Source organism: Salmo salar, chromosome 22 (assembly GCF_965601325.2).
Source record: "Salmo salar chromosome 22, fSalSal1, whole genome shotgun sequence".
Taxonomy (NCBI): Eukaryota; Metazoa; Chordata; class Actinopteri; order Salmoniformes; family Salmonidae; genus Salmo; species Salmo salar.
In genome coordinates, this window is record NC_138312.1 from 57,974,367 (window position 1) to 57,988,445 (window position 14,079).

The 14,079-nt window shown below is 42.3% G+C and overlaps 1 protein-coding gene across 1 annotated transcript; it reads right to left on the reverse strand.

Moving 5' to 3' along the window:
- Positions 1 to 3,057, reverse strand: LOC106598903 (L-rhamnose-binding lectin CSL3-like). The gene is made up of 9 exons (XM_082967710.1): positions 2,990 to 3,057; positions 2,643 to 2,678; positions 2,515 to 2,559; positions 2,261 to 2,396; positions 2,015 to 2,133; positions 673 to 717; positions 427 to 562; positions 242 to 349; positions 1 to 170 (listed from the first exon to the last, which is right to left on the reverse strand). The coding sequence occupies exons 1-8, from the start codon at positions 3,018 to 3,020 to the stop codon at positions 244 to 246; spliced, it is 654 nt and encodes a 217-aa protein (XP_082823836.1). The 5' UTR covers positions 3,021 to 3,057; the 3' UTR covers positions 1 to 170; positions 242 to 243.
- Between the last annotated feature and the right edge of the window lie 11,022 nt (positions 3,058 to 14,079).

The window sequence follows — 14,079 nt, forward strand, 5'->3', positions numbered from 1 at the left end:
TCTCGTCTTTGACACTTCGTTTAATTCAGACCAACCACAGTTCAGAAATGCTTCCACACAAAATACACAGGTTCACAATGGTCATTGAAGTTGATTTGGCAGAAAACAGCACAACCTGATGAAGATATCCCAGAAGCCTTGTACATCTTCAGGTTCCACAGGAAGATATTCTGCAAGACAAAACGTCAGCACCAGCATTCTAGTTCCCAGTCAGGCGTGCATGCACATATATAAAACTCACATTTAGTCACAGGTGTAAGCCACATCCAAGTACTTATAAGTTCCAACACAGGGGTCGCCGAACACGTAGTTGGATACCTTGACGATACACTGGCGCTCTCCGTCACACCTGTGTGTCAACAGGTAGAGGTTAACACCACAGCCAATGAGTGCCTACAGGTAAATGCACACTGAAGGTTTCAGTACCTTTCTGCCATTGTGCTGGTGGTGGATTGGTTGATGCAGTTGGTGTTTTTGAGTTGTTTGCGTGGGCGCCCAATGGAACACACATCGTGTTGACGACGACCATAGTTGGCACGCAGAATATGGATCTCACCCCGATCTGAGGAAGAGAAAGAAGAAAAGGATGGCCAAATCTGGGTGTTTGTGTGGGCTAGTGACTAATATATATCACCACATGATTATACCGTACGGGAGTGCTAACCAGCTTACCACATAGTAGTTGGGAATCAGAGCCTTCACATATGATGCTGCTTACTGCAAGGACAACACAGGAGTTACACCACACTGGCCAGACAAATTAAGACATACGTTAGCCTGGTGAAGTGTTAGGGATGGGAACTAACAGGGAATGTTGATTTCAGGCTCATTTGTTTAAAGTCATTATAAAATGTGTTGGCGTGAACTAAAGTATAAAACAGTTTGACACGTCATCTTCCACCGTTCCCTTGTAGTTCCACTTCCTTATGAGCAGTCCTCAAAATGCTAACATTTTAAGTAAACTGGCTGGCTAGATCTAAGCTGGTGAAAAATTAGGTCGACCCACTACACCACATCTGTATTTCTATGCCGTATACACTACAAATCTGTGGGAGTAGCGCTAGGTAGTTACCATTCAGTCTTAAAACCAGATTAAGTACGCACAAGCAAGCTTCAGCCACTTTCCTGCAATGTTCTTGCTTGCTAATTGAGCTAGATATGTACATATAACAAGGAACAGCATATGTCAAAAAAGTATTTGCAAAAAAAAAAGCTATGCAGATAGTCAGGGGTAGTCATTCAGCAGTTATGGCTTGGGGGAAGTAGAAGCCGTTCAGGGTCCTGTTGGTTACTGACTTGGTGCAGCCGTACCATTTGTCATGGAGTAACAGGACAGTATGACTTGGGTGGCTTGAGGCATTGACAATGTAGGGCCTTCCGACACACGTGGTGTCGAGGTCCTGATGGCAGGGAGCGCGGCCTCAGTAATGTACTGGGCCGTACGCACTACTCTCTAGCACCTTGCGGACAGATGCCATACCTAGTGGTGATGCAGCCAGTCAAAAAGCGCTCAATAGTGCAGCTGTAGAATTGAGGATCGGAGGGCTGATAAATATTTTTAGCCTCCTGGTAGGGAGGGGCTTGGCCCTCCAATACCTGTAGTCCACAGTCAGTTCCTTTGTCCATCTTGGCACCACACTGCCAGGTCTCCGACCTCCCTACAGGCTACGCTAACTAAAGTTGTTGCCGGATACATTGCTCCATAAGCACAGCTTGTGTTAGTTAGCAGGTGAGGGTGGTTTACACTTGGAGAAACAAATGCATGTATGAAACACGTTGTGGCCATAAGGCAGCATTTAATAAAACAAAATTAACAAGCTGGTACCATAGGGGAACCAACCCATTCTATTCCTTTTCTAGCTATCAGCAGAGTGCACGCTTTTACAAAAGAGTCAAATGGGTAGGAGTATTAAACAATATCCCAACATGCCACAGTCATACCGATAGTACATTGAATTAAATTATGGCTATTGGTGCCCACCACTAACTATTACTAGCACACATTGAGACTTACTTGTTTCGGGCTGTTGGACACAGGAGTATTTGGTGTCCAGGTACTTGTAAGTCCCAACACAGGGGTCCCCAAAAACCAAATTGGATGCCGGGACAACACACTGGCTCTTTCCATCGCACCTGGGTGTTTCAAAGACAGGTAGAGGTCATGAGTTCCCACAGGTAAACACTACAGGTTCTTGCTGCTGGTGGTTGTTAACACCACAGCCAAGGAGTTCCTACAGGTAAACACCACAGGTTCTAGTACCTTTCTGCCATCTTGCTGGTGGTGGATTGGCTGAGGCAGTTGGTGTCGGTGAGTTGGTTATCGGGGCGCCCAATGGAACACACATCGTGTTTACAACGACCATAGTTGGCACGCTTGATTTGAATCTTACCTCCATCTGAGGGAAGAGAGACAAAGAAAAGGAGAAAGGTGAGGGACGAAGGAGAGCAAAGACTGTGGGCCAGTGACGCTAATCTACAGTAGAAAATATCATAGGTGGTCGGTGACTAGCTTACCACATTGCAGTAAAGCATCAGAGCCTTCACACGTGATGCTGATTGCTGCCAGGACAAATAAACAGGAATTACACACCACTCACATTAGCTTGGTTAAGTAGTATCATCATCATTACTACATACAGTACCTCCATCTGTTAGTGTACAGCAAGCTGCAGCCAGCACTGAAACAACACACAGCTAATTCAGCAACATTCCACATCATATGCACTTGGACCATGAAGCTAGAATTTAGCATTTGACTCTATACTCCAGCATTTGAGTTATACTAAGTGTACTGTAGTCATCAAGTTCAGAATTGTCTCTTATTCCATGCATGCAATGTGACAGTTTGTTAGACAACTTTGTTTTGAACAATAGAAATGTAATGTCCCGCAAGTCATATGATATGTACTTCCATTACTCTCAAATACAAACATTTGGTCATATATATTTATATTCTAATCTGCATCAGATACAGATTTTATATACTCACATGTGACCACCGTCAGTCTGACCATGTGCATGATGCCGGGTACAGGAGTGGTAGTAATAGAGAAAATGCAACTGATGCTAATTAGACCCAATACACCTGGTATTTATGTTATGTGACATGTCTTAATTAACCCAGGTGTATCTATTTGTCTCCAGGTGCACCTCATTGCAATTAGGGGCCGGCGTTTGCTGGTCTATACCTCGCTATTGGTTCAGTCTCATGGAGTTAGATAGAGGACTCTAGATGGATAAAATCAATTTTGACATTAACATTGCCATTGAGGGCTTCCAACATTTTAAAGTAGCCATCTAGGTGGGGCTTCTTCGTTAAGGAAGAATCACACGGGCCACGTTCAGTCGCAAAACCTTCGAGCGTTGCAGGTTTCCATTTCATGAATAGAGACAACGTATTTCCTTATTCTACATGTCGGAGAGACATATTTGTTCAACATAGCATATTTTTATCTGAACCTTTCCAAAACGTTGCATCCTGCTGATCGCACCCTATTATTCAATCTACTTTAATAAAATGAATATTGCCTCTGTTGTCTCAAATGTAATTACATTTGTTATTTGATTTGCATGTCCGTGCGCTCACGGACACCATAATGGAACACATATAAAGATGATATCCTGTGTCCATCATTCTCTATGGTCAGATCCCCATGATGTGTTGTTCTGGTGGCTGAATATGTGTCCTCTTCCTCTCACCTTTCCATTCTCAGGGCTGCTGAACAGGTGCCTTGTCCTTCAACTTGCGAGCCCTTTGGGTGTTGCACTTATCAGGCTTCACCGCCGCGGTACGGAAAGGCTGGTCCGAGTGATTTTGTGCATTTATATGTTCCCAGTTGCCACTCCTGTGAAGGGAGACCACTGAGCTTGAAGGCAGTTTGGTGACCACAGAACCCACAATACAGGTACTCTACTGTAAATATTATTAAAGTGAACCGTGTTGAATGACTATGTACAGTCGTGGCCAAAGGTTTTGTATGATGGCAATTTGCATATACTCTAGAATGTTATGAAGAGTGATCAGATGAATTGCAATTAATTGCAAAGACCCTCTTTGCCATGCAAATGAACTGAATCCCCCCAAAAAATGTCCACTGCATTTCAGCCCTGCCACAAAAGGACCAGCTGATATCATGTCAGTGATTCTCTTGTTAACACAGGTGTGAGTGTTGACGAGGATAAGGCTGGAGATCACTCTTTCATGCTGATTGAGTTCGAATAACAGACTGGAAGCTTCAAAAGGAGGGTGGTGCTTGGAATCATTGTTCTTCCTCTGTCAACCATGCTTACCTGTAAAGGAAACATGTATTGTCATCATAGCTTTGCACAAAAAGGGCTTCATAGCCAAGGATATTGCTGCCAGTAAGATTGAACCTAAATCAACCATTTATCAAATCATCAAGAACTTCAAGGAGAGCGGTTCAATTGTTGTGAAGAAGGCTTCAGGGCGCCCAAGAAAGTTCAGCAAGCACCAGGACCGTCTCCTAAAGTTGATTCAGCTCCTGACTCAGGGCACCATCAGTACAGAGCTTGCTCAGGAATGGCAGCAGGCAGGTGTGAGTGCATCTGGGGTAAAGTCATTTTCTCTGATGAATCCCGTTTCCGATTGTTTGGGGCATATGGAAAAAAGCTTGTCCAGAGAAGACAAGGTGAGCGCCACCATCAGTCCTGTGTCATGCCAACAGTAAAGCATCCTGAGACCATCCATGTGTGGGGTTGCTTCTCAGCCAAAGGAGTGGGCTCACTCACAATTTTGCATAAGAACGCAGCCATGAATAAAGAATGGAACCAACACATCTTCCGAGAGCAACTTCTCCCAACCATCCAGGAACAGTTTGGTGAAGAACAATGCCTTTTCCAGCATGATGGAGCACCTTACCATAAGGCAAAAGTGATAACTAAGTGGCTCGGCGAACAAATCATCGATATTTTGGAGATAGAAAACTTCTATCTCCAGTTTCTCAGTCTCTTGGTCACAGCTTTGATGCTCCTGTACTTTCACCTCCTTCTAGATGGTAGCGGGAAGAACAGGCCATGGCTCCGAGTAAGTTAAAGATTTTCATCCTTTCCAATGCGGCCCCATAGACGTGGATGGGGACTAGCTCTCTGCTGTCTACTGTAGTCCACGATCATCTCATTTGTTTTGTTGACATTGAGGGAGAGGTTATTTTCCTGGCATCATTCCGTCAGGGCCCTCAACTCCTCACTGTAGGCCGTCTCGACATTGTTGGTAATCAGGCATACCACTGTTGTCAGCAAACTTGATGATTGAGTTGCCACACAGTCATGGGTGAACAGGGAGTACAGGAGGAGGCTGAGCACACACCCTTGTGGGGCCCCAGTCTTGAGGATCAGCGTGGCGGAGGTGTTGTTGCCTACCTTCACACCTGAGGTCGGCCCGTCGGCCCAGCTGCACCGGGCGGGGTTGAGACCAAGGGCCCAAGCTTAGTGATGTGGCATGATTGCTATTTTCTTTTGTTTTTGAACCAGAACCCCCAACAGAAGCTAGCCAGCTAACTAGCTACAAGCTAGCAGTCAGCTAGCCACTGCTAGCGGTCACCAGCTACCTTTAGCCCAGAATACTCTTGCCAGTTTGCACAGCACGAATCAAACCAGAGCAAATCTGACTTATTTTTCTCCATATCTCCTAATTCCCACTTCAAGCTCTAAACCTTTACAACTGGATCATCGCAGCTAGCTGCTATCCGATTGGCTTCTCCTGGCTAACGTCTCTGTCCCGAAGCAAGCACCTATTAGCCTGGACCTATTTCATGCTAGGCCCATCTGTGTGTCCAGCTCGCCAAGCTACTCACTGCAGCCAATGATGATCACTCGGCTACGCATGCCTCTCCCTAATGTCAATGTGCCTCGTCCATTGCTGTTTTGGTTAGTAATTATTGCCTTATTTCATTGTAGAGTCTCTAGCCCTGCTCAATACGCCTTAGCTAACCCTTTAGTTCCACCTTCCAAACATGCGGTGACCTCACCTGGTTGAAATGATGTTTCTAGAGACAATATCTCTGTCATCGTCACTCAATGCATAGGTTTACCTCCACTGTATTCACATCCTACCATACCTTTGTCTGTACATTATGCCTTAAATCTATTCTACCGTGCCCAGAAACCTGCTCCTTTTACTCTCTGTTCCGAACGTACTAGACGACCAGTTGTTATAGCCTTTAGCTGTACACATATCCTACTTCTAATCTGTTCCTCTGTTGATGTAGAGGTTACACCAGGCCCTGCAGTGCCTAGCTCCACTCCCATTCCCCAGGCGCTCTCATTTGTTGACTTCTCTAACCGTAAAAGCCTTGGTTTCATGCATGTTAACATTAGAAGCCCCCTCCCTAAGTTTATTTTATTCACTTCTTTAGCACACTCTGCCAATCCGGTTGTCCTAGCCGTGTCTGAATCCTGGTTTAGGAGGACCACCAAAACCCCTGAAATTTACATTCCTAACTATAACATTTTCCGACAAGATAGAACTGCCAAAGGAGGCGGAGTTGCAATCTACTGCAGCGTTAGCCTGCAGAGATCTGTCTTACTATCCAGGTCAAAGAATTTGACCTTGTACTTTTAAAAATCAACCTTTCCAGAAACAAATCTCTGGCCGTTGCCACTTGCTATAGACCACCTTCTGTGCCCTGGACACCATATGTGAACTGATTGCCCCCCATCTATCTTCAGAGCTCGTGCTGTTAGGTGACCTATACTGGGATATGCTTAACACCCCAGCCATCCTACAATCTAAGATTGATGCCCTCAATCTCACACAAATTATCAATGAACCTACCAGGTACAACCCCAAATCCGTAAACACGGGCACCTCATATATATCATCCTAACCAACGTGCCCTCCAAATACACCTCTGCAGTCTTCAACCAGGATGTCAGCGATCACTGCCAAATTGCCTGCGTCCGTAATGGGTCTGCGGTCAAACAACCACCTCTCATCATGTTCAAATGCTTCCTAAAACACTTCAGCGAGCAAACCATTCTAATCGACCAGGCCCGGGTATCCTGGAAGGATTTTGACCTCATTCCGACAATAGAGGATGCCTGGTTATTCATTAACCTCTATGGGCTAGGCGGGACGAATTCGTCCCACCTACGTAACAGCCACTTGAAGCCTGTGGCGCGATTTTCAAAACCTTAAAAATCCTATTACTTCAATTTCTCAAACATATGACTATTTTACAGCTATTTAAAGACAAGACTCTCGTTAATCTAACCACACTGTCCGATTTCAAAAAGGCTTTACAGCGAAAGCAAAACATTAGATTATGTCAGCAGAGTACCCAGCCAGAAATAATCAGACACCCATTTTTCAAGCTAGCATATAATGTCACAAAAAACAAAACCACAGCTAAATGCAGCACTAACCTTTGATGATCTTCATCAGATTACAACCCTAGGACATTATGTTATACAATGCACGCATGTTTTGTTCAATCAAGTTCATATTTATATCAAAAACCAGCTTTTTTACATTAGCATGTGACGTTCAGAACTAGCATACCCCCCGCAAACATCCGGTGAATTTACTAAATTACTCACGATAAACGTTCACAAAAAACATAACAATTATTTTAAGAATTATAGATACAGAACTCCTCTATGCACTCGATATGTCCGATTTTAAAATAGCTTTTCGGTGAAAGCACATTTTGCAATATTCTCAGTAGATAGCCCAGCCATCACGGCTAGCCATTTAGACACCGACCAAGTTTAGCCCTGACCAAACTCCGATTTACTATTACAAAAGTTTCATTACCTTTGTTGTCTTTGTCAGAATGCACTCCCAGGACTGCTACTTCAATAACAAATGTTGGTTTGGTCCAAAATAATCCATCGTTATATCCAAATAGCGGCGTTTTGTTCGTGCGTTCAAGACACTATCCGAAATGTAAATAAGGGTCACGAGCATGGCGCAATTCGTGACAAAAGATTTCTAAATATTCCATTACCGTACTTCGAAGCATGTCAACCGCTGTTTAAAATAAATTTTTATGCCATTTTTCTCGTAAAAAAGCGATAATATTCCGACCAGGAATCTGCGTTTAGGTAAACAGACGAAAGAAAACATAGCAGGGGTTCGACGTCGGCACGCGCCTGAGTCTCACAGTACTGTAACCAGCCACTATCCAAACGCACTACTTTTTTTCAGCCAGAGCCTGCAAAGCCACGATTCAGCTTTTTGCCGCCTTCTGAGAGCCCATGGGAGCCGTAGGAAGTGTCACGTAACAGCAGAGATCCTCTGTAATGGATAGAGATAATCAAGAAGGGCAAGAAATTGTCAGACAGGGCGTTTCCTGTTTGGAATCTTCTCAGGTTTTGGCCTGCCAAATGAGTTCTGTTATACTCACAGACAACATTCAAACAGTTTTAGAACCTTTGGGGTGTTTTCTATCCAAAGCTAATAATTATATGCATATTCTAGTTTCTGGGCAGGAGTAATAATCAGATTAAATCGGGTACGTTTTTTATCCTTCTGTGAAAATACTGCCCCCTAGCCATAACAGGTTAAACTGGTTACTACTCTTTCCCAGAAACGAGAATATGCATATTATTAGTAGATTTGGATAGAAAACACTGAAGTTTCTAAAACTGTTTGAATGGTGTCTGTGAGTATAACAGAACTCATATGGCAGGCAAAAACCTGAGAAAATTAAAAGCAGGAAGTGGTCTGTCTGCAATTTTGTAGTTCTCCCTTTCCTTCTCTATCGAAACCCCACGGGCACTTTAGTTATGTTGCACTTTCTAAGGCTTCCATTGGCTCTCTAAAGCATTCAGAAAGAGGATTGACGCGTCTCCTGTCTCCGGGCAGATAACAGGAGCACAGTTTGTCAGTGGTGGCTGGTGGCTAAGAGATGGGAATGCATGTTCACGAAACCTCGCTATTTTTTCTCTTCCTTTTTGAATGAATACAGCATTGTCTGGTTGGAACATTATTGCTATTTTTCAAGAAAAACACCATAAAAATGTATTTTAAACAGCGTTTGACATGCTTCTAAGTACGGTAAAGGAACATTTTGAAATTTTGGTTCTCGAAATGAGCTCGCGCGTTACCCTTTGGATAGTGACCTGAACGCACGAACAAAACGGGGATATTTACACATAACTATGGATTATTTGGAACAAAAACAACATTTGTTGTGGAAGTAGCAGTCCTGGGAGTGCATTCTGACGAAGAACAGAAAAGGTAATCCAATTTTTCTAATAGTAATTCTGAGTTTAGGTTGCCCAAAACTTGGCGGGTGTCAAATTAGCTAGCCGTGATGGCTGAGCTATGTACTCAGAATATTGCAAAATGTGCTTTCGCCGAAAAGCTATTTTAAAATCTGACATAACGATTGCATAAAGGAGTTCTGTATCTATAATTCTTAAAAGAATTGTTATGTATTTTGTCAACGTTAATGATGAGTAATTTAGTAAATTCACCGGAAGTTTTTGATGGGTATGCTAGTTCTGAACATCAACAGCGATTCCACTGGCTGTTGAATAGAGTGGGAGTCCTACCTAGCCCATAGAAGTTAACAACTGGGTGAAAGGAATATGAATATGTGTTAATAGAAAAAAGGCATGCTCATGAAAATAAAACGTGTCCTCCCTCATCTTAAATGGCAGGAACTGCCTCTGGTACAAAGTCATTGAACACTGGTCACTTTAATAATGTTAAGATACTTTTTCTTGCCACTGTAATTAAAACACTATATGAACCCTTTGGAATTATCTGGATTTCTGCATAAATTGGTCATAAAATTAGATCTGAACTTCATGTAAGTCACTGTGGAACGCTGTGGAACATCCAGATGCTCTTTGTCAACAGACAAACATAGTGTGCTTCATCTAATAACACACAAATTGTATTTTTCTTGTCTATATTGAATACATCGTTGTAGGTTGGAAAAAGTATGTCAACACCTAGGCTAATGACTTCTCCAAAAGCTAATTGGAGTCAGGAGTCAGCTAACTTGGATTACAATCATTGAGACGAGATTGGAGATGAAGAACTGATGACTTGCACAAGCTGGAAAGGGTTACACAAGTATGTCTTAAAGGCTTGATGTTCATCAGTCCACGGTAAGACAAATTGTCTATAAATAGAGAAAGTTCAGCACTGTTGCTACTCTCCCTAGGAGTGGCCGTCCTGCAAAGATGACTGCAAGAGCACAGCGCAGAATGCTCAATGAGGTTAACTTCTTACATCTAGGCGTTCCGCTAGCGGAACCCGGTTCCGCCAGCGGGACCCCTAACAAACAGCCAATGGGATCGCATGGAGCGAAATACAAAAACAACAAAAATACCACAATTCAATTTTCTCAAACAATCAACTATTTTACACCATTTTAAAGATACACTTCTCCTTGATGTAACCACATTGTCTGAATTTTCAAAAAAACATTAGATTATGTTAGGAGAGTATATAGACACAAATAGTCACACAGCCATTTTCCAAGCAGGGAACTATGTCACAGAAACCGAAAACACAGCTAAATTATGCACTAACCTTTGACGATCTTCATCAGATGACACTCCTAGGACATTATGTTACACAATACATGTATGTTTTGTTCGATAAAGTTCATATTTATATCCAAAAACCCCTTTTTACATTGGCGTTTGATGTTCAGAAAATGTATTTCCAACCAAAACCTCCGGTGAATTTACAAAAATACTCATCATAAACGTTGACAAAATACATAACAAGTATTTTAAGAATTATAGATAGACTACTCCTAAAATAGCTTTACGGAGAAAGCACATTTTTCAATATTCTGAGTACATAGCTCAGCCATCACAGCCAGCTATTCAGACACCCGCCAAGTTCGGGGCCACCTAAACTCAAAATTAGTATTAGAAATATTGTATTACCTTTGCTGATCTTCGTCAGAATGCACTCCCAGGACTGCTACTTCCACAAGAAATGTTGTTTTTGTTCGAAATAATACATTTTTATGTCCAAATACCTCCGTTTTGTTCGTGCGTTCAGGTCACTATCCAAAGGCTAACGCGCGGGCGCAGTTCGAGACACAAAAAGTCAAAATGTTCCATTACCGCACTTAGAAGCATGTCAAGCACTGTTTAAAATCAATCTTTATGGTATTTTTCTTGTATAAATGCAATAATATTCCAACTGGACAATAGCGTATTCATTCAAGAAGAAAAAGAAGGAACAGCGTTCTCGCGTGACTGCACATATCCAATCTCTTTGTCCCCAGGCAGGCCACTCAGTAACTGAGCTCCTATACTCTGCCAAGTGACAGGAGAAGGCTCAATCCACTTTCTGAAGGCTTTAGAGAGCCAATGGAAGCCTTAGAAAGTGCAACGTAACCCCACAGATACTGTAGATTCGAAAGGGACTAGAAAGAAGAACTACATTTCTCAGATCCTTCACTTCCTGGTTGACTTTCTCTCAGGTTTTTGCCTGCCATATGAGTTCTGTTACACACAGAAGCATCCAGGGTCTCTCATACAGCATCTCCACTCCCACTTGTCTCCAATTCCACATACCAACCCTCAGCTTCCCTCAGCCCATCCCATCTATCTCTGCAGGCCACTTCGGGTTTCTACTTTAACACATATCTTTCAACTACGCTGTGATGTTTAACGAACAATTTCAATCTAATCGAATAGAATCCACAGATTGCGAGTTGAAGATAAATACTTTTACTAAGAGTATTAGTATATTAGTAATTGACTGACCCGGTCTCTCCAGATCTCCTAAGGGTCTCCAGATCTCCTGGGGTCAATATTAGATCAATGCTATGCATTTTCAGCCATTCCTGAACCTGAGACCAGAAAGAGGCTACCGGAGGGCAATACCAAAATAGATGGTCTATTCATTCTGTGTCCTCACAACAAAATCTGCAGAGGTTCGATGATTTTATGCCCCAAATATTCAGTATTTTGTTGGTGGCAAGAATTCTATATTTTAATCTTAACTGAAAAGCACGAAGTCTTGAATTTTGCGTTGTTTTATATATCAACTCATACACCCTGTACAATGGAATCGGTACATCAAAAATCTCTTCCCAACTATTTTGCCATCTGTATGGCAGAGTTGTCAACATCCTGGTCCTCAAATGAAACTGGTAAACTTTCCCATTTATGCTATTTTTATTCCTCTGCCAGTTTTGATCCTTTATATTGGGCAGACAGACCAGTTCCCTACCTCCTCCCGCTGCCACTCGCCTCCTACGTTTTTGGGGCAATGCTGTAATCAATTGGTTGTACTCTTGGATTGAGCAGACCTTTCCATATAATTCTGATAACACCATGAAGGACATAACTCTACCATTCCAATTGACAATATCATTTAAGAACAAAATACCCTTATCAAAAATCTTGTGCACAAATACTGGTCTTTTATCAACCAGCACATTAGAGTTCAGCCATAGTATTTTTTGTAATATTTGTTTTATCTTTTCAGGTGGATTAAATTGTATCCAGCTCTGCAATGCTTGTTTGAAAGAGAGATACTTTGAAAGTATCATTTGCAATTCATCGAAAATGAGACATGGCATCTCTGCACAAAGGCAAAAAGGCCATTTTTAAACAATGGATGAGCTTTTCTTAGTAATCTACTTGAAACATTTAGGGTTCAAGTAAAACTCTTGAATTAGTCTTCCCTGTGGCTCAGTTGGTAGAGCATGGTGTTTGCAACGCCAGCATGGTGGGTTCGATTCCCACGGGGGGGCCTGTATGAAAAAAAAAAAATGCATGAAATGTATGCTTTCACTACTGTAAGTCGCTCTGGATTTAAGCTTCTGCTAAATGACTAAAATGTAAATGTGAAATGAATAAGTGAAGATTTGAGAGGTTTAGTGCTTTATATTTAATAATCTCAACCCACCCAATTCATATTCATAATATATTACATTAGATCGTTCTTGAATAAGTTCCTCAAGTTCTTGTTTTGTATCTCTGTAGTATTGTTTTTATTGCTATTTACCTTTACTATTAGTTCATGGGTTTTCATTTAGCTAATGCTGACTATGGGGCATACAACCATTGAAGCTCTGCAGATTTGAGGATCCAGAATCAATTGTCCATTTATTTTGGTATCGATCTAAAACTGACCCTAGAAATAGTACTGTTGGAGAGCTGGAGAGACCGGGTCAGTCAATGTATTGCAACTCAGTATGTAGATTCTATTTGACAGAAATTGTATGTTAATCACAACATCGTATGCTGCGTAGAAATCCCAAAAGGGTGGCCAGCAGAGACAGGTGGGATGGGCTAAGGGTTGGGATGTGGAATTGGAGACAAGTGGGAGCGGAGTTGCTGGGCAAAGGATAGAATGACAGATGTAAAATAAATTCCATATAAAAGGTAAATACATTGACGGGCTGTGTTGATACAGTTGAGGTTGATGCCATGCAGGTGTTTGTACAAATGCACCAAGATGGACATGGTGCCATACATGCACTCAAACATTGTTGGCCTTGCTGTTATATTGTCCATGATGGTTTTCATTCATTGGTGGTTCATGTGGCAGGGCATGGATTGATTTTCTTTCTCAGGGTGGAATCTGATGGTTGAGGGGCAGCATCGGTGGGAGATCTGTCTACGTGCCCTTCAGCAGGGCGTTGACCCCGTTTGCCTCTGGATAAGAGGCTGTTAGATGACTGTGGTGTAGTTGGGCAGCATCACTGCATGTATATGTTTAAGAAATAGCCTCTAGCTTAATTTCCACATCACGGTAACATTTGGCTTATGATCTGATCAATAAGAGCCAATCACTTAATGATCAGGGTTTGTAGGGTCTACACATCGTATGTAATGTCTTAACCGTCCAGGTCTGCTTTGAGAACAGATTACCTGGTGACTTGGACAAGTAAGCCTGCTGATGTCATAAGTACTACCCGTCAGTGATTTGAGGGGCAGGTACAATTGATTTAAATTGTTTGACCATCCAGAGCACAATGAGTATTTTACAACTGCCTAAAGGTGGGCACAGAATACAGACAAAGGCACGTTAGCGCCAGGTACAAATTAGTCCGGTGAAAGGCGAGAATAAAGGACACACGTTCAGAAATATTCGTGTGACATTTAGTAACATACAAGAGGCAACCA